General features: G+C 48.8%; 1 protein-coding gene across 1 annotated transcript in view; it reads right to left on the minus strand.

The window, feature by feature from the left end:
- Positions 1-6,105: 6,105 nt before the first annotated feature.
- The window catches only part of ATRN (attractin), a 241,010-nt gene continuing 224,228 nt past the window's right edge, over positions 6,106-22,887 (minus strand). The window contains exons 28-29 of the mRNA XM_058192126.1: positions 14,686-14,800; positions 6,106-11,289 (exon numbers count right to left, since the gene is read on the minus strand). Of these exons, the coding sequence (XP_058048109.1) occupies positions 11,165-11,289; positions 14,686-14,800 (240 nt within the window). The 3' untranslated portion in view covers positions 6,106-11,164. The remainder of the gene's footprint in view (positions 11,290-14,685; positions 14,801-22,887) is intronic.

Consider the following 22,887-nt stretch of genomic DNA (forward strand, 5'->3'; position numbering starts at 1 on the left):
GGCAATCCTTATGATTTATATTGATATATTGACCATCAATTGTGTTGTAAATGTTGTACCTTGATGAAGGTATCTTTTCTTTTATGTACACTGAGAGCATATGCACCAAGACAAATTCCTTGTGTGTCCAATCACACTTGGCCAATAAAAAATTCTATTCTATTCTATTCTAAATAGGAACTAGCTGCCAAACGTCTGAATTTACATCACGTGAACATAGGGATGCTGCAACGGTTGTAAGTGTGAAAAATGGTCGTAAGTCACTTTTTTCCGTGCCGTAGTAACTTCAAATGGTCACTGAGCAAACTGTTGTAAGTTTTGCCAACCCTCCTTCCCATTAATTATCTCCATCAGCTTCCCAGCCTCATCCGGTTCTGTTCTGTCAAGGAGACCTCAATTCCGGGTTTATTTGAAATCCCAAATTAACCAGTTAGGAGCAATGAAAGAAAGAATTGCCGTACTCAAGGTGCTAGTTGCTAGGAAAGGACAACTGATTTTTACATCCTAACTTTAATTATATAAATTTGTTGTGTTGTGTTTTTTTTTTGCATCCCACCTTTATTATTTTATAAATAATACAAGGCCATTAACATACACAATGCTACTTCCTCGTCCTATTCTCCACATAACAATTCTGTGAGGTGAGTTGGGCTGAAAGAGAATCGCTGGCCCCAAAGTCACCCAACTGGCTTTCATTCCTAAGGAGGGACTAGAACTCACCGTCTCCTGGTGATTGGCACCCAACTGGATTTTGTACCTAAGGTAGGACTAGAACTCACCATCTCCTGGTGAGTTGGGCTGAAGTCACCGGCCCAAAGTCACCCAACTGGCTTTCATGCCTAAGGAGGGGCTAGAACTCACCGTCTCCTGGTGATTGGCCCAAAGTCACCCACCTGGCTTTCATTCCTAAGGAGGGACTAGAACTCACCGTCTCCTGGTGATTGGCCCAAAGTCACCCATCTGGCTTTCATTCCTAAGGAGGGACTAGAACTCACCGTCTCCTGGTGATTGGCCCAAAGTCACCCAGTTGGCTTTCATTCCTAAGGAGGGACTAGAACTCACCGTCTCCTGGTGAGTTGGGCTGAAGTCACTGGCCCAGTGTCACCCAGCTGGCTTTCGTGCCTAAAGAGGGACTAGAGCTCCCTGTCTCCTGGTGATTGGCCCAAAGTCACCCAACTGGCTTTCATTCCTAAGGAGGGACTAGAACTCACCGTCTCCTGGTGATTGGCCCAAAGTCACCCAACTGGCTTTCATACCTAAGGTGGGGCTAGAACTCACCGTCTCCTGGTGATTGGCTCAGAATCACCCAGCCAGCTTTCAGGCCTAAGGCAGGACTTGAATTCAGTGCCTCTAACTTTCTATCCTGGTGCCTTCGCCTCTAAGCCAAACCGACTCCCCACGTGGGAGACATTTGGCGGTGACCAAACTGCGAAGCTGCTCTTGCTAACTCTGCGCGGCAGATCCTTTTTAGAAGAAGAAATAGGTTCGCCAGTCCCTAGATCGCCCTTCAAGGTCCTTTGGAGACATTTGCAAATCTTCCGGAGGCTTGGCATCGCTGCGACCCTTGCCCTGACAACAACTGACCTGTTTTTCTCTGCGTGGCACGCCCCCGCGGCACCCTGCCTGGCGTGTTGCCCCTGGGGCCCTGGCCTCTCTGCGCATTGCCACCCGAGGGAGATGATTAGCGAGCGTGCAAAGGGAGCAGTCCGTTAATTGAGGACCACCTCGCCTGGCGTGTGAGGGTAACAAGCTTGTTTCCAAATGTGCATTGAGCACCAGAGGTGCTCCGTTTAAGGGAAGCCAGGTGAAGAAAGGTGACTTTGAGGTTCGCCATCGAACCGGCTCACTCCAGCCACCGTGAAGGAGCAAAGGGGCCGTATTTCAGCCAAGCGGCTGTTCCTCTTGAGGATCCACCGGGAAGGAGACAGGTAATTAAAGCACAGGGGGAAATTTAAGGTCTGGTTAGTAGACAAGTTCACCAGCGGTTCTGTCCTGAAGACGCTTAGATCGGGCTGGAAGACCGGTCTCTGTTTAACGAAGGGGGATTTCTGGAGGTCGTGGGTGAATGTGTACACATGCGGTTGCTAGGGGTCCAAAATAAGAAGGCATTTGCGCCTGGAGCTTGAATTGGGGGGGTGTCCTTTGTGCTTGCTCAGATGGGTGGGTTTCTTGGAAACGTCTCATGACCCAACCTGGTAACACCATCAGTGATAGAAGGGAGTAGGGTTTGTGGAGGGAGAGGGAGGAGGAGGAAGAAAAGGCCTGTGGGTTCCTTGGTGTAGCAGAAGGAAGATGGAGGAGAAGGAGGAGAGGAGGAGGAGAGAAGAAGGAGAGGGGGAGGAGGAGGAGAAGAGGAGGAAGAGGAGGAAGAGAAGAAGAGGAGGAGAAGGAGGAGAGAAGAGGAGGAGGAGAGGAGGAGGAGGAGAAGAGGAGGAGAGAAGGAGAGAAGGAGAAGGAGGAGGAAGAGGAGAGGAGGAGGAGAAGGAGAAGAGGAGGAGGAGAAGGAGAGGAAGAGGAGAGGGAGAAGGAGGAGAAGGAGAGGAGGAGGAGAAGGAGGAGAGGAGGAGGAGAGGGAGACTATGATGATGATGATGATGATGATGATGATGAGGAGGAGGAGGAGGAGGAGGAGGAGGAGGAGGAGGAGGAGGAGGAGGAGAGGAAAACTATGGAATTAGGGTTTTCTTGCGGATGTTTTACAATCCAACTAGGTAACATTTATCAGTGGAAATGGGGATTGTGGATAGATGGAGGAGATGGAGGTGATGAAGAAGTAGAGGGAAAGGAAGAGGAGGCAAACAAGGAATGTGTGGTCCTTGTGCTCTCTGAGCTTCTTTGTTTTCTTGCAGATGTTTTATTACCCAACTATGTAATGCCATCAGTGCTGTAGTAACAGTACATGAATCCATAACATCACGACAACATTCCATTGCCCATTTGAGCACCCGGGACCCCAATGGGAACATATTCCTATCCGCGCTGCCTCAAAGAGCAGCTGGGCCGCGACGCTTCCGTACAGAACTGGCCACCAACCGCCACCCCAAAATCTTGGGGTTAGCGATATAACTTTGATCAAACCGGAGATTCCCCCCCACTTCCCCCGGTGTGCGAAAGAGGCGGTTTGTGGTGACCGGGTGACTTTTCTGGAAGGAGAAAGAAATCGAAGAGAGATTTAGAGAGCCCGACGCAGACAGTCTGTAAAAGAGCCAGGAGACTGACTTTTACTTTCAATCCTCTCTCCCGCCTGTTATGATTTATGAATGCCGGGCTTTTTAGAAGAATTAAATCTGGGAGCCGCGGCGGGCAAATGGCACAAGGGGAAATGTTCGGCTCACCGCCGCGGTTAAATCCATCATTGGAAATGCCGTCGCAGAAGACGGCCGGAAACGGGGATGTTTTCTAAATGGGGCAGAAGGGAAAGGAGGGGCAAGAGGTGAGCATCGGGGGTGGGGGAGAGGCGGGAGGCAGGAGCGGGTGGGTTACAGGTAGTCCTTGACTTACGACTGCCGTTGAGCCAAACCATTTCCGTTTAAGAAAATTAACCCGGCAGCCGGTTGGACATCCCTGAGCTGGGCCGAATAATTTTCTGGTTACGGAAGGTCTGGGTGCTAAGATTCAAAACAGAAGACCGGCAGTCCTTGACTTACAACCGCCTGTTCTGACCCAGCCTTATCAGTGCCTTGCTATAATTGCCAGGCCCGGAGCTCCCAGCTGCAAATTAAGTTCGGAGACAGGAAACATGATGAGCAAAATCTTCAGAAATACGAACGGTTGTCTCCTACGACCACCACTCCCCTTTGCTTCTATTTCTTCCCGAACCAGGGAGGGGCCATTCAGCATCCACGTCTGCTTTGCTTCCCGAGCCGACTCCTTGTCCTCCGTTGTTCTCCTCTCTCCTAACTGCTCCGCGCATATGTGCATCTTGAACAGGCCCCAGCTGTTCTTCCTCCTCACTCGTATCAGCCTTCAAAGGCGGCTGCATCTCCGGTGGCTGGGAAATGTTGGACGGCCCCGGCTCTATCTCTGCGTCCGACGCAGAGCATCCATCAGAGCCTTCCCCGGACTCCGGCACTGGCCCAACTTCCTCCCCAACCTCCTCATCGTCCGAGTCTGCCACCAGTTCTGCTGGCAGCTGTCGGGCCACAACGCCGCCTTCGAGTCGGAAATTTCTGTCGCTAAGCGAGACAGTGGTTAAGGGAGCTTTGACCCATTTTATGACCTTCCTTGGCAAATGTGGTTAAATTGAGTCTCTGCCGTTGTTAAGTTAGTAATCCGGTTGTTAAGTGAATCTGGTTTCCTCCCTTGACTTTGCTTGCCAGAAGGTCGCAAAAGGGGATTATTTTATTTTATTTTATTTTATTAAATTTTTATACCGCCCTTCTCCCGAAGGACTCAGGGCGGTGTACAGGCAAAATAAAACAGAATATATACAATTAAAACAACATTTAAAACAAAGCAAATTATAAAGGCTGATAATTAAAAATTTAATCATGTGATACCCCCCCCCCCGGGACACCGCGACCGTCATAAATACGAGTCAGTTGGAAAGCATCTGAATTTTGATCACCTGATCAGAGGGATGCTGCAACGGACATTAAGTGTGAAAAACGGTCGTAAGTTACATTTTTCAGTTCCGCTGTAATTTTGAACGGTCACTAAACAATATGTCGTATGTTGAGGATTCCCCATATAACCCAATCACGGCCTTACAGTGTTTGTGAAATAACATCCAGATCTGTGAGTCGTTTTGTATCGAAATTCACACACAACAACGGCAAACTCGAGTTTTTTTAAACCAAAATCTCTCTACTGTTTTCTCTTTTTAATTCCAGAAAGGGAGGGGGGGGCAATGTTTCATTCTTTATTTCTATTTATACATATTACTTCACATTGCTTTTTTTTTTTAAATGCATGTTTTCGTCACCTTTTTTCTGCTTTTTTAAATCAACGCGGGTTTTTTTTTTATACAATACAAAAAATATTCCCCCCCCCAAAAAAAAACCGGGAAAAAAAATTGAAAGAAAAAAAATCAACAACACCCAGCAGCCCTAAAACTTGTGTATTTTTTAATACCGCTCCCAGCCATAAAATTCTTTACAATACTCAGTTATTTACATATGAATGCAAGAAAAAAAACACCTTAAGTTCAGAATTCAAAATACAGGAGAAGAAAAAAAAAAAGAAGAGTTGCAACAAAAAGAGGAAAACATTTTTTTTTAAAAAAAAATAAAATTAAAAGAGAGCAGCTTTTATGCACATATTTTCAGAATAAAAGAAAGGGGTTCCCCCCCCCCCATTTTTGTCCTTCATTTAAAGGGCCGGCTTTCTTTCTTTTTTTTTTCCTTTCAGGGACCGGATCCGAATTGAGTTATTTTGGAGACTTCTAGTGTAGATTTGGGGAAGGTGGAGGGCAGGAAGTTTGAAATGTTAACAATGCTGCAAAATTCCCCCTAAATTTAATAGCAGCGGTTCTGACACAGTAGTTTCTTAACCTTGGCAATGTTAAGACGTGTGGACGGCAACACCCAAAATTCCCCAGCCAGCATTCGCTGGCTGGGGAATTCTGGGAGTTGCTGTCCACCCGTCTTAACATAGCCAAAGTTGAGAAAACCTGTGATACAAATAGTGGATGTCAACTCATCTCCCATCTTTTTTCCTTAGTTTGGCAATTAAAAACTTGATTTCCCTCAAGAGCTGAAGACAGTACTCGTTTTGGGGCCAGGAGACTTCTAACCCCCTGAGATGGAGTTAGTTGGAGGCTCCATCAAAGAGATGTACTCTTTACTTCTGGTAAAAAAGAAGTTGAGGACCTGGGTCAGCTAGAAGGTGAGAACCTGGGTCAGCTAGAAAGTGAGGACCTAGGTCGGCTAGATGGTGAGAACTTGGGTCAGCTAGAAGGTGAGAATCTGGGTCAGCTAGATGGTGAGAATCTGGATCAGCTAGATGGTGAGAATCTGGATCAGCTAGATGGTGAGAATCTGGATCAGCTAGATGGTGAGAATCTGGATCAGCTAGAAGGTGAGAATCTGGGCCTGAAGGTATCTTCCTACGATGAGGATCTTCCACCATGGCTGTCCCCCAAAAACAACATGAAGTAGACACAGCCACAATTCCTACAGAGACACTGAACTCATCAGGATCTGGAATGGTGATAGAGAACGACCAAATCCATACTTCCTAGTTAGAAAACCCAATGAACCCAGTGACTCGGAGGTTAGGAAAGCTGAAAGAAAGAGTCAACTCAAGATACACTTAATTGTCTTCTACTGAAACTCAAGATAACGAGGCAGGGTAGAGACAACAGACCCGTCTCAAGTACCAAGGATGGGTGGTGTGGGGGGAGTTTTTTTTTCCAAAGACCATTTCCAAGCAAGCCTTGACCACTTGACGTCCTCCAAGACAGATGGCCTACCACATCAATCAGCCTCAGAGCTCCCCTGGGCTTTGCAGGACTCCATACCCAAAGTGGATGGGAACCAGGGCTGAGACTTGGTCGGATCTGAGCAGGCCAAGTTAGTAAGGACATCTTAAGAAGGGTTCAGCAGTCCATGCTGACCTTAGATCACGGGTGTCCAACCTCGACTGCTTAAGACCTACGGACTTCAATTCCCAGAATTCCCCAGCCAGCAAATGCAAATGCTGGCTGGGGAATTCTGGGCGTTGAAATCCGCAGATCTTAAAGCGGCCAAGGTTGGACACCCCTGCCTTACATTCTCCCAATCCTTTGCTTCCTGGAAGAAATGCTGACTTTCGTCTACAGGAAGGAATGCTTAGAGATCCATCCCGTTTCCATGTTTGTAAAGGAATCCAAATTATTTTCAGGTTTTCAACGTGGGGATTGAGAGAAGAGGCTGGCCAGTTGCCGGAGATGCCTTTGGCATCTCAGCAGATACCAAAACTCATCCTAAGCGTGCCCTGGCTCCCTTTTCCACGTCCGTCGCTCAAGGAACACCTCATTTCCACCCGAGTTCCTTTCATCCAAACTCATTTTGTGACAGTCGTGCTAAAAGCCCCTTGGAGATAAAGTTGAATCTGTTCCTAAGAATATCGGGCGAAGGTGGTGGGTGGGTGTCTGTCTGTTTCTTTGGATCTGGGAGGCGAAGAGCACACCTGTCAAGAGGCATTTTACAGCTTGTCGTTCCCGGAGGCTTTGCAATTCGCCACACTGAGCGAGGAATGTAATTCGCGGAGAAGATTCAAGAGGAAGAAAAAGGAAATGTGTCAGGCGCAGGGAAAAGTTGGACCCTTCTGAGCCAAATGTGCAAGTGAGCGGCATTATCCCTTCTCCGGCAAACCGACTCCTAACCCCAAACGACGGAGGATAATTGTCGGATAATTGCCCGCAGGGCTCCTTCGGCTTGCCAGAAATGTGCAATTACGAGAAAGCAAACAGAACACACTGGGACAATTAAGAGAGACCCAGGATGGCAATTTTGGAGGTTTTTAAACGAAAGGCTTTCTGCAAAAAAACAAAAAACCCACGGCTGGGCCAAACCTTCTCGCATTCGCTCCCTGGTGCGCCCTTTCCGACTCAAGATGACTCAACATGGTCGCCAAGATGGAGAAGAAGGAAGAAGGGAGCTGGCCGATGTGTGAATTTGGGAGGGCTAGACGGGGTGCAAACCGATAAGACCTCCCCCCCCACCCCGTTTTTTTAAAAAAAAGGAATACGCCTTCTGTGTTTTTCACTGCGCCCAACGATGTGGTGCTTAAATAAGCTGACAGCTTAAAAGCTCTTCAGCTTTCCGCCTGGCATAAGCCGGGCAAATTGTTAAGACAGCCATCTCCCTCCTTCGGCGCTCCCAGAGGTATGGTTAAGGTTCTCTTTCCATTTTTGGAGTGAGGTTAAATTCCCACCCACCCCCGTGGCACCTTCCCCACCGCTTTTCGTTGCAAAGGCTGACGACGGTGCTTTTGGGCAATGACGGTGCAACCAAGTTTTCGTTGCAAGGAAAAATGCTTAAGCGTTTCGTTGCAAATGTCAAAGTAGCATTACGCTCTCTCTGGGCTGGTGTCGTTTTAATTTTTGTTTCTTCCTTTAAACCAAGGGAAGTGCTTGCAAGTTAGGAAAAGACGCCCTTTTTTCCTCTCCGGGAAAGATAAAAAAAAGAGTAGCAGCAGTGGATTGGAGGTGCTGACTCAACAGGACCACTCCGGCGGCCTCTTTCCAACCAAGCTAGCAATTTAAGCTTTGGCTAAGCTTCGGGGACAAGGAGTCAATTGAGTTTGAACCAGGGGTCTCCAACCTTGGCAACTTTTAAGACGTGTGGACTTCAACTCCCAGAGTTCCTCAGCCAGCAAAGCTGAAGTCCACAAGTCTTCAAGTTGCCAAGGTTGGAGACCCCTGGTTTAAACGGTCCCTGGGTCAGATACCTGCTTCCCCACCGAGACGGTCTTCTGCTCTGGATTGAAAGGGGACGAGGCCCGTGGTTCTCCGGACGGATGAGAAAGGTTGAACCTGCCCTGTTTTTGGTTCTGGGTTCAAGTCTAATGATTGGGACGACATTGTCTTCTGCACTCTGTTTATAAAGATATAGATATATAGATATTCTTGCAAAAGAAAAGAAGAGTACCACTTTGGGCTGTCTAAAAATCAGTTCCGCTCAAGGCTGAATTTATTTATTTTTTTTCCACCCGGCCCAAATCCAAGGAGAAATCTGATGATTTCTCACCCCTCCATTGTGCAAATAAAAATATCACAGCCCAGGGCAAGAAGCATTTGAATCGTCTCTTGTAAAAAAAAAAAGCTTGGAATTTGAGCTTCTGGAACAAGAAGTGGACCAGGAAGGCGACAAACTGGTTCCTACTGGGAGACCAGGCAGAATTGGACCACCCACCCCGGGTTCGTAGCAAGCGCTCAGACATTCAAGATTGATTCTCACTCTATAGACTTCAGCTTTCCGGGGACAATTCATTGGATTCACAGCTTTAGGGGAAAGAGGGGGAAAAAAGGGAGGTGGGCGACCGAGAGATGCTTTTTAATTATACATTGGTTCCAGTTCTGCAAGAGTCCGTGCGTACAGATTCAGCAATATGCAAAACGGCCGTACTTGTGGCTTGTTGACCCAAATTAAGGAAGTATTCGGCCCATCGCGGATCAGGAGACGGGAACGATTTGGTTCCGGTGAAACAGCCCGAAAATCCTTTAGCGTTTCCCCTCCCCTCACCCAAATTTCCTATTTTTATTTATTTTTATTTTTTTTTTAAAAAAACCTATTATACACATTGCTGCATTTGGGGAAGGGCAGGAAGAAGGGAGTTCACCGCGAGCCCGTAAGATTTGTCGCGGCCGAGCAATTCCCCGCACCATCACGCCCGGTGTTTCGACACCGCCTCGCTCTTGGACAGGGCCCGCGGCAGACCGTGCGTGCCGTGGAATCCCATGAAGCGCGAGGAGAACCGATTCTCACGGTGTGCGGCGTTTGCGTGCATGCATGGCGAGAAAGGGAAGAGAGAGAAAGAGAGACAGAGAAGGAGCTTGGCTGCAGCAATAGGGACCACCGATGTTTGCTCGTCGCTGCCTGTCGGATTTGCCCGCATCTCTTCGGTCGGTGTAGCGCTAGTGGCTGCTCTTGAGTGGAGGGAAACTGCCAGACCGGTGGGTGGGGTGAGACGAGGTGGAGCAGTTTTGGAAACTTGGCTGCTCTCTTCCAAACACGCCGCCTTGAGGAAGAGCTTCAGGGAGGGTGACAGCAAGAACAACCCCCCACTCCCCCCGCCCCAGTGCCAGCCCTTTCGGTGACCTGATGCTTCAACTACTGCTGACCTCGCATCCAAAACAAACCAGCATTTCCTGATCCTGGCTGACGAATAACGAAGCGCTTTGTGTCTCCAGTAGGCAAGGAGGCCGCCGTGTCTCAGGGCCAACAAACGGAAAAGAAAAGGAGATTTTCAACTAGTTTTCCAGTAACGACCCACATCCAAAGATCATCCAAAGGGGGCTCAGGACCCCTTTGGCCCTGGGGAACAAGAGCGCCTGCGTTTTTTCCCTTAAGGTGCCAATCAGGAAGCTCAGCTGAATCCCACCTGCGCGGTCATTATCCCCGGTCTGCACTAGGTAAGAGAGTTGTTCTGGGTGCATGGTGGTGTTGTGTGGTGTGTGGGGAACTCAGGGGTCTTCAGAACCCCCCACCCACCCACCGGGGAGCTATTTCAGGCTGAACCTGGGCAAGGTAGGAATCGGCCTTTTCCCTTGAACCCAAGCAGCCAAAGAGAAAGAAGATACAGGACCCGCCAAAGAGGGGAAAAAGTCACCGCGTCAGCTGCCGTGGAGAGAACATACAAGCCGTGCCACCCGTCCACCTGCCGGCTCTGCTTTGGCGTTACCGTCTGTCTCTCGTCCGCCTGTCGCTGCGGTTCTCTCCCCCTGAATCCAGGTAGCCAAGTTAAAAAAAAAGAACATGGGGTGGGGGAGGGAGAACGCGGAGCGTGTGCGAAACCTCCCTGCGTTAATCCCAGGCTTTCCTTAGATCTATTTAAAACCCCGTCGGACGTGGGTGAGGATGTCCGTCGCTACACAAGCCCACGTCGGGGGGATGACAAAAATACCCTCCGGAAATCAGATTTTTTTTTTTTTTTAAAGGGAAACAACCGTGCAGGGCTGCTCCGCCCCAAATTTTAATACCTTGACTTGGAGAAGAATAATGCTACCACATTGATGCAAGCCAAGGCCTGTTCTTAGAAGAAATAAATAGAGACCTTGGGTTTATCGGGATCCTGGGGGAAGTTAAGACAGCTTCTTTTGAAATCTTGTAGCCACCGAGGGCAGAGAACTGACCGACAACCTGGAGGGGGAAAAGTCAAAGTTCCATAAAAAAGTCTTTTTTTTAGGCTTCCTCCCGCTCGATGCCAACCTTGGTGGGTGGAGAAGTCTGCCGAAGGACATGCCACGGAAGGTCTAAAACCGACGAAGGGGAGCAACCGAAAAACGTTGGAGCCACCTGGCGTTGACGGGATTGGGCGGATCTAAGACGGAGCAGGTGCCGGACTGAGCCAACCGAGGCGCCGACGCCAACGCCGAGAAGAAAGTCTGTATGTTCTCAAGTGCTTTGAGGTCTCCTCCTCCTCTTCCTCTGCATCCCTGGGGCCTTTCGAAACAAACAACGGAGGTCCTTCTCCGAGGGCTAACCTTGGGTTTAAAAGAGGCAGTTCTGATGTCCATGCATCAAATACAGGTTCCGGGCTGGGCTGGAGGCTGCTGTTTCCTATTTCGTACCGCGCCCGACTTGTCTTTGTAGGTGATAGGCATCTGTTGTGAAATGTCCACCAAGGCGCTGGCGACTGCAAGACCTGGGCAAAAAAAGAACACACAGATACACTCGGAGAGGGATGTAGACCAGCTACACCAGGGAAGTCAAACTCAAGGCCTGCGGGACGGATCCGGTCCATGGGGTGTTTATAGCTGGCCTGCGAGGCCGGCTTGGAAATAGCACACGACCGGCCCGTGGTGCCTCAGCTAGTGAAAACGGGGCGTAGGGCAGGGGTGAAATCCAAAATTTTTCCCCTACCGGTTTCGTGGGTGTGGCTTGGTGGGCGTGACAGGGGAAGGATATTGCAAAATCTCCATTCCCACCCTACTCTGGGGCCAGCCAGAGGTGATATTTGCCACTTCTCTGAACCAGGGGTCTCCAACCTTGTCAACTTTAAGACTTGTGGACTTCAACTCCCAGAATCCCTCAGCCAGCAAAGCTGAGGGACTCAGTCTTAAGACTCAGTCCACAAGACTTAAAGTTGACAAGGTTGGAGACCCCTGCTCTGAACTACTCAAAATTTCTGCTCCCGGTTCCCCAGAACCTGTTAGAACCTGCTGGATTTTACCCTTGGTGTGGGGGAACTTTATGGTGCACAAACACACACACGTAAACAAGTTGGAATGGTGTAAAGTCGGGACTGCTCGGTAACCACTCCCGAAGGAAAAGGGTAAGGAAAGAGGAGTAAAGAAGGAAGAAAGTAGGTAGGGAGGTAGGAAAGAAGGGAGGGAGAAGAAAGGATAGGAGGAGAAGAAGAAGGAGAAGATAGAGGGTTAGAAAGGATGGTAGTGAGAAGTGGGAAAGAGGTGCGGAAGTAGGAAAGCGAGGAAGGATGGTGGGGAAAGTCGAAGAAGGATGAGAAGGGTAGAAAGGATTAAGGGAGGGAGTGGCGGTCGAGCAGCCCTGATGGAGTATAATTTGAGTATAGGATCGATTGTTGGATAAGTGATTGTATTGTACACTGGTCAAATTGTGGGAATTATTATGGAAAATAAAAATTTTTGCTCTGGAAATATTAAAAACCAGGGCTGAAAAATCCTCAAAAATTTTTTCTGCTACCAGTCCTCCAGAACCTGTTAGAACCTGCTGGATTTTACCCTTGGTGTGGGGGAACTTTATGGTGCACAAACACACACCCGTGCCCCATTTTCGGCCAGGATGGCCTCCTGCATCACTCTGCAGCAGGAGGTATCCATCCCGCCTGCCGTCCATCCCATCTCCCCACCCCACCCCGCCAGCCCATGGAGGACAACTACAATGAATGATCTGGCCCACAAAGAAATCCAGTTTGACACCTCTGAGCTACACACTCCGGAAGTGTTTCTCAACAGTGGCTACTTTTAAGACCTGTGGATTTCAACTCCCAGAATCCCCCCAGTACAGCACAGCTCGATAGGAATTTCAGGCTCAATTGTGGTCATACATCGAGGACCACCTGAGCTTCTTAAGTAGCAGTTCACTCCTAATCTGCCCTGTTTAATCAACTAAGCCCAGCTCAGAAGCAGACAAGTTCAATTCTTCACGGCTTCTGCATTTTCTGCAGAGAACTGTGCATGGAGGCCCGTTACCAGGAGTTTTATTCTTCAGGAAGTCCCCACCTCAATGGGTATCCCTGTCTAAGGCATTTCTTTGATGTAGGAACAGAGGGTCTCCAAACTTGGCAAGTTTAAGACTTGTGGACTTCAACTCCCAGAATCCCTCAGCCAGCTATCTGGGTCAGGGGTCTCCAAACTGGGCAACTTGATGATGTGTGGGCTTCAACTCCCAGAATCCCTCAGCCAGCCATTTAGATCAGGGGTCTCCAAATTAGGGAACTTTAAGATGTGTGGACTTCAACTCCCAGAATCCCTCAGCCAGCCATCTAGGTCAGGGGTCTCCAAATTGGGCAACTTTAAGACGTGTGGACTTCAACTCCCAGAATCCCTCAGCCAGCCAAAGGAGTGTTTCTCAACCTTGACAACTTTAAGAACTCTGAACTTTCAACTTCTCATGCTGGCTGGGGAATTCTGGGAGTTGAAGTTCACACGTCTTCAAATGGCCAACTCTGGAAACCCTCTGTTCTACATCAAAGAAATGTCTTCGACAGGGATACCCAGGGGGCTTCCTGCAGACTGAAGAACTGATAACGGGTCTCCAGATAGGATTCTCTGGAGCAGGGGTTGGAGACTCCTGCTCTGGAGGAAACTCAGAAGCCGTGAAAAACTGGAACGTTCTACTTTTTCCCTTCTGAGCTGGATTTAGTTGATTAAAAAGACCGGATTAGAAAGTCAGAGTGAACTGCTACTTAAGGAGGTCAGGTAATCCTCAACTTATGACTACAATTGAGCCTGAAATTTCCATTGCTACGCAAAAGAGTTGGTTCAGTGAGTTTTTGGCCTGTTTTCAAACTTTTCATGAACTTTTCAGGTTCTTAAGGGAATCACTGCCGTTGTTAAGTGAGTGACACGGTTGTTGAGTGAACCTGGCTCTCCCGTTGACTTGGCTTTCCGGAAAGTGGCAAAAGGGCATCACGGGATCTCGGGACTCTGAGACCGTCACAAATGTGAGTCAGCTGCCAAGCATCTGAATTTCGACCGCGTGACCACGGGGATGCTGAAACGGTCGTAAGGGTGAAAAACGGTCCTAAGTCGCTTTTTCCGGTGCTGTCGTTAACTTTGGATGGTCACTAAACGAATGGTTGCAAGCCGAGGTCCGGCTGAATACCTCAAAAGAGCTTTTCGATCAAAGAGAACATGGACGACGTCTCAGTCGTTATTTGTGCTTCTCAACCAAGCAGCGACCAAAGCAGGAATGAAATGCTCCCGGTTCGGACCGGATCGCCCGATCCGGTAGCGATGGCGGCGGGTGGTTTGGAGAACCGGTAGCAAAAATCCCTGCCCCGCCTCCCTGCCCAGCTGAGCTGCGTAATCATCATAGGTTTTTTTTTAAAAAAGCATTTTTTCTTCGCCGAAAAAATGCTTTTAAAAGTAAAAAAAAGCCTCTGATGATCACACGGCTCAGCTGGGATCGCCAGAGGAGCCTTTTAAAAGCATTTTTTCTACAACCTCTACGGCCAAAGAGGTTGTAGAAAAAATGCTTTTAAAAGCCTCTGGCGATTCCAGCTGAGTTGCCTGATCGTCAGAGGCTTTTAAAAGCATTTTTTTACAACCTCTTCGGCCGAAGAAGTTGTAGAAAAAAAAGTTGGCCACGCCCACCCAGTCACATTACCCCACCCACCCACCAAGCTACGCCCACAGAACCGGTAGTAACAAATTTCACATTTCACCCCTGGACCAAAGGCGCCCATCAGAGAGCCCATGCCTGGTCCCAGGTGGTTCTCCAGCACAGGTGACACACAGGTGGACATCCGGAAGAGATCCTTTAATGCAGGACCATCAGTGATGTCCCAAGGGAGCTTGAGGGAGGGCATGGCTGCCAGCGGAGCCTGGAGACTTACCTGACTGCCCAGGTGGAGGGATCCCACCGAGGCCCCTCGGCAACCGCACAAACACGGAAAGGACGGCCGCTTTGTTGCCAAAACAAGGCTCCAGGGCGATGGGCTTGGGCACCATCTGCAACAGGAACAGAGGACAGCAGGTGAGAGGTTGGCTTGGGGGGGGGGAGGAGAGGGAAGGGAAGGGAAGGGAAAGGGAAGGGAATAAGAAAAGAGAAAGGGAGAAAAGGGAAAGGGAAGGGAGATGGCAGAAAGATTAAAGGAGGAGGAAAAATAAAAGGAACAGAGGAGGGAAGGGAAGGAAGGGAAGGAAGGGAAGGATGGAGAAGGCAAGGGAAAGAAAAGGGAAGGGAATAAGAAAAGAGAAGGAGAAAAGGGAAAGGGAAGGGAGATGGCAGAAAGATTAAAGGAGGAGGAAAAATAAAAGGAACAGAGGAGGGAAGGGAAGGGAAGATAGAGAGGGAAAGGAAAGGGAGAGGAGAGGAGAGGTGAAGTGGAGGAGAGAAAGAAAAAGAGAAAAAGAAAGAGAAAGGGAAAGGGAAAGAGAAACAAAAAGAGAAAGAGAGAAAAACTTGGTCCATAGTTCCTTCCACCATGCAAAGCATGAGGCTGTTCCTCCCCAAAGCCCTCCTCCCATCAGCTGCTACGAAGGGCGAGAGAGAAGCTCAGGGTTGCCCTCAAGACACCTGTTCTCAAGACAGGTGCCAACCCAGAAGGTCCTGGCCTGGGTGGGAGTCCATCTCTTCCTAGAGCTGGCCAAGGATTAACCCCAGACTCTCAATCCATCCAGAAGTAAACCACACCCCAATCATGTAAGGACCAACTTGGACAAATGAAGAAACAATTAATAATAGCCGAATCAAGGATACCCCCACCCACCTCAACTGGGCAAGCGGCTTCTATATGAACAGAGAACAAACCCAGAGAACAAACAGGCTCAGAGACCACCAAGGACCCTAAAGTCCTCCTCCTGCTTTCTCCAGCCTCCTCCTCCTCCTCCTCTCCGCAAACCTCACTCCCTTCTAGCACTGATGAAGTTACCTAGCTGGGTCATGAAACATCTGCAAGAAAAGGACCAAGCTCAGAAACCACCAAGGACCCTAAAGTCCTCCTCCTGCTTTCTCCCTCCTCTTCCGTCCCCTCTCCTCCTCTCCTTCCTCTCTGCAATCCTCACTCCCTTCTAGCACTGATGAGGTTACCTAGCTGGGTCATGAAACGTCTGCAAGAAAACCCCATCAAGCTCAGAACACACCAAGAACCCCATCCAGATCTTAAAAGCCTTTCTTAAAAGTTCATTCTCCAGAGCTCCTTATTCATACAGAGCTTCACCTGGTCTTCCAGGATCTGAACGGCCAACCCGTCCGTCGCTCTCTGCCTGGCCACTTTTGTGTAAGTTCCGAAGTGTTTTTAATTTGCGCCGAACGGGGCTTACGCAAGACCCCATGGCCGAAGAAGGATGAAGAGAAACGCCACGTTTCCCCGGCGATATTTCATTTTGATAGATCAGCAGCTCACTTTAATGGGGCATGTAATTAAATGGGGGAAGAAAAAAATAATAATAGGGTGCTATGCTTCAGCATCTATTAAAAAGACCGGCACGCTTGGAGTATAAGGAACAAAACAATCTGGCTCACCAAATCTCTAGGAAGTCAAATCGACTAACAGATACTTTCTTTTAAGAGAGGGACAGACATGAGGACCACCAGGGACCCCACAGCTGTCCCCTTCTTCTTCCTCCTCTCTGCAAACCCCACTCCCTTCTAGCATTGATTGTGTTCCCTAGTTGGGTCATGAAACGTCAGAATAGAATAGAATAGAATAGAATAGAATAGAATAGAATAGAATAGAATAGAATAGAATAGAATAGAATAGAATAGAATAGAATTTTATTGGCCAAGTGTGATTGGACACACAAGGAATTTGTCTTGGTGCATATGCTCTCAGTGTACATAAAAGAAAAGATATGTTTTTTCACACAAAGAAAACCACCAAGCTCAGACAGCACCAAGGACCCCAGAGTCTTCTTCCTCCTCCTCCTCCTCCTCTCTTCCACCTCCTCCTCCTCTCTGCAAACCCCACTCCCTTCCAGCATTGATTGTGTTCCCTACTTGGGTTATGAAATGTCTGCAAGGAAACCACCCAGCTCAGAGAGCACCAAGGACCCCACAGTCTTTCTCCTTCCCATCCTCCTTCTTTCCACAAACCCTTTCCACAACCTTCCAGCACTGATGATGTTACTTAGTTGGGTCGTGAAACGTCTGCAAGAAAAACCACCCAGCTCAGACAGGACCAAGGACCGCACAGCCTTTTTCCTCCTCTCTTCCACCTCCTCCTCCTCCTCCCTGCAAACCCCATTCCCTTCCAGCATTGATTGTGTTACCCAGATGGGTCATGAAACGTCTGCAAGGAAACAAAACAGCTCAGAGAACACGAAGGACCCCACAGTCTTTCTCCTCCCCATCCCTGGAGATCTCCCTCCCTCCCTTCTCTCCCCTGCAAACCCACTCCCTTTCACTACTGATGAAGTTACCTAGTTGGGTCATGAAACGTCTGCAAGAAAACCACCAAGCTCAGAGAGCACCAAGGACCCTGCAGCTACCTCCTTCCCCCCCTCCCTCTCCCCTGTAAAACCACTCCCTGCTAGCCCTGATGAAGTTAACTAGTTCGGTCATGAAACGTCTGCAGGAAAGCAACTCCGTGCAGAGAGCGCTAAGGACTCCTTAGTCCTCCTCCTCCTCCCAATCTTCCTTCTTGCAGAAAAAATAATTGCTACCAACCTGCCTTCCATTGAGGACCTGTATACTGCACGAATCAAGAAGAGGGCCGTGAAAATATTTGCAGATCCCTCGCATCCTGGACATAAACTGTTTCAACTCCTACCCTCAAAACCACGCTATAGAGCACTGCACACCAGAACAACTAGACACAAGGAGAGTTTTTTTCCCGAAGGCCATCACTCTGCTAAACAAATAATTCCCTCAACACTGTCAAAGTATTTACTAAATCTGCACTACTATTAATCTTCTCATCGTTCCCATCACCCATCTCTTTCCACTTATGAATGTATGACTGTAATTTGTTGCTGGCAATCCTTATGATTTATATTGATATATTGACCATCAATTGTGTTGTAAATGTTGTACCTCGATGAAGGCATCTTTTCTTTTATGCACACTGAGAGCCTATGCACCAAGACAAATTCCTTGTGTGTCCAATCACACTTGGCCAATAAAAATTCTATTCTATTCTATTCTAGCACTCATGATGTAACCGAGTTGGGTCACGAAACGTCCCTTCATTTCAACCCTGAGCTGCAAATATTCTCCTTTAGAGAGACAGACGGACAGACAGATGCAAGACATTCTCTAGGACTGGCCGTTTTCTACCTCTCGTAGCTTCGAGCCATTTCTCTTCTGCGTTGCTTTAAAAATAGAGCGAGGGTGGCTTATATATTTCTTCAGGCGGGTCTCGATGGCGCCCTGCTTCCGCAGCCAAACGCTTCATCGAAGAGATGCTAACAAAAAGCCAAGAAGGACCACAGTTGTGGTTGCGTTAACCAACGCCTAAACAAACAGAAGCCCTTTCCCAGGTCTCCGGTATTAACTGGCCAAGGGAGACCCCGATGAATGAAGTTGCTTCACAGAAGTAGTTTACCGCCTTACAATAAGGAGGGTGGTGGGTTTTGGTTTGGTTTTTTTTTTACAGCCGGTGTCTTCGCACGTCGGTTCCCTGCAGAGTCACTAAAGTTCAAAATAATTTGTTTTCTTACAAAGAGAGAAGGAGGCAAGGAATAAAACACTGCAGAGTGTTTTGTGCTGGAACTCAATTACGAGAACTAATGGATGCAGGGGGGAGGATGGGTATCCCCCACCCCACCCCCGTTATAAATTGTCTGCCGGCGGCTTGCGGGGCCAGTTCTGAAATAGAGAGACGGTTGCCTCTGGCAGGGATGCTCAGCTGCGTTGGGATAGGGCAGGGGGTCTCCAACCTTGGCAACTTTAAGACTTGTGGACTTCAACTCCCAGAATTCCTCAGCCAGCTTTGCCAAGGTTGGAGACCCCTGGGATATAGGGAGACCAAAGAGGGAAAAAATGAAGGAGTGCTGCCTGGAATAGAGTGAGCTTAATTCAGCAGTGGCGAGCTGTTCCGCAGATTCGTCGTTTCTCTCCGTCAGGAAATTCCTTAGGTCCTGGTTGCCGCTCCCTCCGAGGGGCTTCCATCCTTTGTCCTCAGGAGGTTTGGAGAATAAACTGACCCCCCCTCCACCCTCTTTCAAATATTGGAAGACGTTATCGGGGTCTCAGGGAAGCCTAAGCCTGAACAGAATGACAGACGTGGAAGGGGCCCTGGAGGTCTTCTAGCCCAACCCCCTGCTCAAGCAGGAGACGCTAGACCAGCGGCCCCCAAACCTCTTGGGCCCTAGGGACTGCTTCCGTGGAGAGATCTTTCTGTGGACCAGTGGGTTGTGTGATTGTGTGCGCTGTCCACGTCCCACGAATGGGCCTTCGATGGTTTGCGTGGACCGGTTGCTGGCATGCCGCAGGCTGGTGCCACTCCAAGAACCAGGGACCCCTGCCCTAGATCATGTCAGACAAATGGCTGTCCAATCTCTTCTTCAAAACCTTGAGTGATGGAGCATTTACAACTTCTGGTGGCAAGCTGTTCCGCTGGTTACTGTATTTTTCAGAGTATAAGACCAGGGTGAAATCTACTTACCTTCCTTACTGGTTTGGAAGTGTACATGTGGCTTGTGCGTGCTTGTGAACCTTCTGCACATGCACAAAACCTTCTGTGTATGCGCAGAAGGTAAAAAACACATTCCTTCCTGGTTAAAACCAGGAAGTAATGACACCTGGGCGGGTGGGCGGAGCTTTGCTCCGCCATCGCTACCGGATCACTGAACCACAACTGCTACCGGATCGCCAAACCACCGGCCACGATTGCTACTGGATCACCGAACCACTGGCCACAATTGCTATCGGATCGCCAAACCACCGGCCACGATCGCTACCTGATTGCCGAACCACCGGCCACAATCACTATCGGATCGCTGAACCACCAGCCAAAATTGCTACCGGATCGCCAAACCACTGGCCACGACTGCTACCGGATCACTGAACCACCAGCCACAATTGCTACCGGATCGCCAAACCACCGGCCACAATCGCAACCGGATCTCCGACCACTGGCCACGACTGCTATCGGATCACCGAACCACTGGCCAAAATTGCTACCGGATCGCCAAACCACCGGCCACGACTGCTATCGGATCACTGAACCACAGGCCACGATCGCAACCGGATCTCCGAACCACTGGCCACAACCGCTACCAGATCACTGAACCACAGGCCACAATTGCTACCGGATTGCTGAACCACCGGCCATGATCGCTACCGGATCGCTGAACCACTGGCCACAATTGCTACCGGATCGTGAGATCCGGTCAGAACTGGGAGCATTTCACCCCTGTATAAGACACTCCAGACTATAAGACGCACCTACCTTTTTTGGTGAGGAAAACAAGAAAAAGAAATCTGTCTCTGCCTCTGAGCAATTTTGCCTCGTTGCAGCAAACAGCAAATAGCCAGCTTTACTTTCATTTTCGTTTTCAGCACAGCTTGATTAGCACAAGAGAAAAAAAATCTGCTCCCAGAAATTTACCTCCTTGCAGCAGAGGCCCACGCAAAGCAGTTGAGAGTCGGGAGACCAATCCAATTATCAACTTGTACTAATCAGGCTGTGCTGAAGCTGAAAGGGGCTGTTTCTTCTTGCTGCTAGGAGGTAAATTGCTGGCAGGCAGAGGCCAGAGTGAGTGGGTGGGGTTACATTCGATGTATAAGATGCACTTAAGTTTTCACCCCCTTTTAGGGGGGGAAAAGGTGCGTCTTATACTCCGAAAAATACGGTAATTGTTCTCACAGTTAGGAAATTTCTCCTTAGTTCCAGGTTGCTTCTCTCCTTGATTAGTTTGTTGCTTCTTGTCCTGCCCTCAGGTGCTTTGGAGAACAGCTTGACTCCCTCTTCTTTGGGGCAGCCCCTGAGATATTGGAACACTGCTATCATGTCTCCCCTGGTCCTTCTTTTCGTTAGGCTAAACATGGCAAGTTCCCTTAGCAGCAGTTTATGGTGCACACAACGACTGCCGTATCTCGAGAGCCACAGCACATCCACCCTCTTCCCTTGCATTTTAGGAGGTGTCCTGTGGATATGAAAAAAATCACATTTTTTCCCCTAAGTGAAGATGAAGCTATAAAGCGGATTAAATAACCCTCTGTGACAGCTCTTCAAATGTTGGAAGACTGCTATCATATCCTTCTCTTCATTAAACCAGCCATACCCAATTCCTGCAACCGTTCATCGTTATGTTTTAGCCTCCAGCCCCCTAATCCTTTTTGTTGCTCTTCTCTGCACAATTTTCAGAGTCTCCACATCTTTTTTACATCGTGGCGACTGATATTGGATGCACTATTCCAAGTGTGGCCTTATCGAGGCATCATAAAGTGGTATTAAACTTAATCGTGATTCTATCCCTCTCTTGATGCAGCCTAAAACAGTGATGGTGAACCTGTGGGAAGCGCAGCCATATCGATGGCCACGCGAGCTCAGCTCTGGTGCGCCAGCTGATTTTCAGGCCTTCTGGGCCCACCAGAAGTAGAGGAACAGGCTATTTCCTGCCTCCGGAGTGGTGGGGAAGGCCCATTTTCTGCTCTCCCCAGCCTCTAGAGCCTTTCTAGGAGTCTCGGGAGGGCGAAAACGGACACCCCCCCACCCGCTCCAGGCACACGACGGGAAAGAAGTTAGCCATCACTGCCCTAGAAAGTCTCTCCGTTGGGCTAAACATACCTAGCAGCTCCCTTAGCTGTTGGACTAGAGGATCTCAAAGATCCTTCAGGCCCTAGGACTCTAGAATTCAGGAGGCCGTGTTGATAAATTGAGCTTTAAACGTCCTTTATTCCACCAACTTGCAGTTAGTGTTTGGCTGCCAATTTTGTTTTAATGAAGGATTATTTAAGGTTAGGATGGGAGATTTTCTCGAGACAGTTTTCAACGGACGCTAAGCCTCTCTGTCCGCCATCCCTCCAGCTCACGCGGGTTTTTTCCCCCCCAGATATTTTCAATCAAAGGGAATCACCTAACTCCCAAGGAAATAGAAGAAAGCGGAAGAGAGAAACCGAGAAGGTCAAGCAATGAGGCATTGAGCGGGGAGGCTTCTGATCTTCTTTCTTGATGTATTTTAATTGATATTTTGGTCTAGCAATAGTAGAATAAGTGAACTGTCGGTCAGCACATGTCGGGAAGAACTCGTTTGAAGCCCTTGTTTGCTTCGGAGTCCACAGTGGTGTCTCGGTTGCAGGTAGACCTCAGCTTATGACCTCAACTGAGCCCCAAATTTCTGTTGTTAAACGAGACATTGGTTAAGCGAATTCTGCCCCGTTTTTACGAGCTTCCTTGCCACAGTTGTTAAGCGAATCACCGCAGTTGAATATGGTTGTTAAGTGAATCTCGTTTCCCCCATTGACTTTGCTCTTCAGAAGGTCACCAAAGCGGATCAGGTGACCTTTGGACATAAACCGTCATAAATATGAGTCACTTGCCAAGCGCCTGAATTTTGATCACGTGACGATGCAACGGTCCTTATAAGGGTGAAAATCGGTCATGTCACTTTTTTCAGTGCCGTTGTTAACTTTGAACGGTCTCTAAATAGCACTTAGCACTCAAGACTTATATACCACTTCATACGCTCCATGGCATAAGACCGGGATATTTACGGGACCGCCTGCTGCCACCAATCGCCTCCCATCGCCCTGTGCGCTCCCACAGGGGAGGGTCTCCTCAGGGTGCCGTCAGCCAAACAATGTCAGCTGGCGACCCCCAGGGGGAGAGCCTTCTCTGTGGGGGCACCTGCCCTCTGGAATTGAGCTGCCTCTGGGGTTACGTTTGATCCCCGACCTCCGGACCTTCCGACGAGAGCTCAAGACCTTTCTGTTTTACCGCGCAGGGCTGGCCTAATTGTAACATAGCTTTTAACTTGGGTTTTATTATCGTTTTATTAATAGTTTTAACGGAATTTGGCCTAATTTTTATTTTTTATTTTTTTATTTACATTTAGATCCCGCCCTTCTCCGAAGACTCAGGGCGGCTTACATTGTGTAAGGCAATAGTCTCATTCTATTTGTATATTTATATACAAAGTCAACTTATTGC

This window comes from Ahaetulla prasina, chromosome 8 (genome assembly GCF_028640845.1).
Source record: "Ahaetulla prasina isolate Xishuangbanna chromosome 8, ASM2864084v1, whole genome shotgun sequence".
NCBI lineage: Eukaryota > Metazoa > Chordata > Lepidosauria > Squamata > Colubridae > Ahaetulla > Ahaetulla prasina.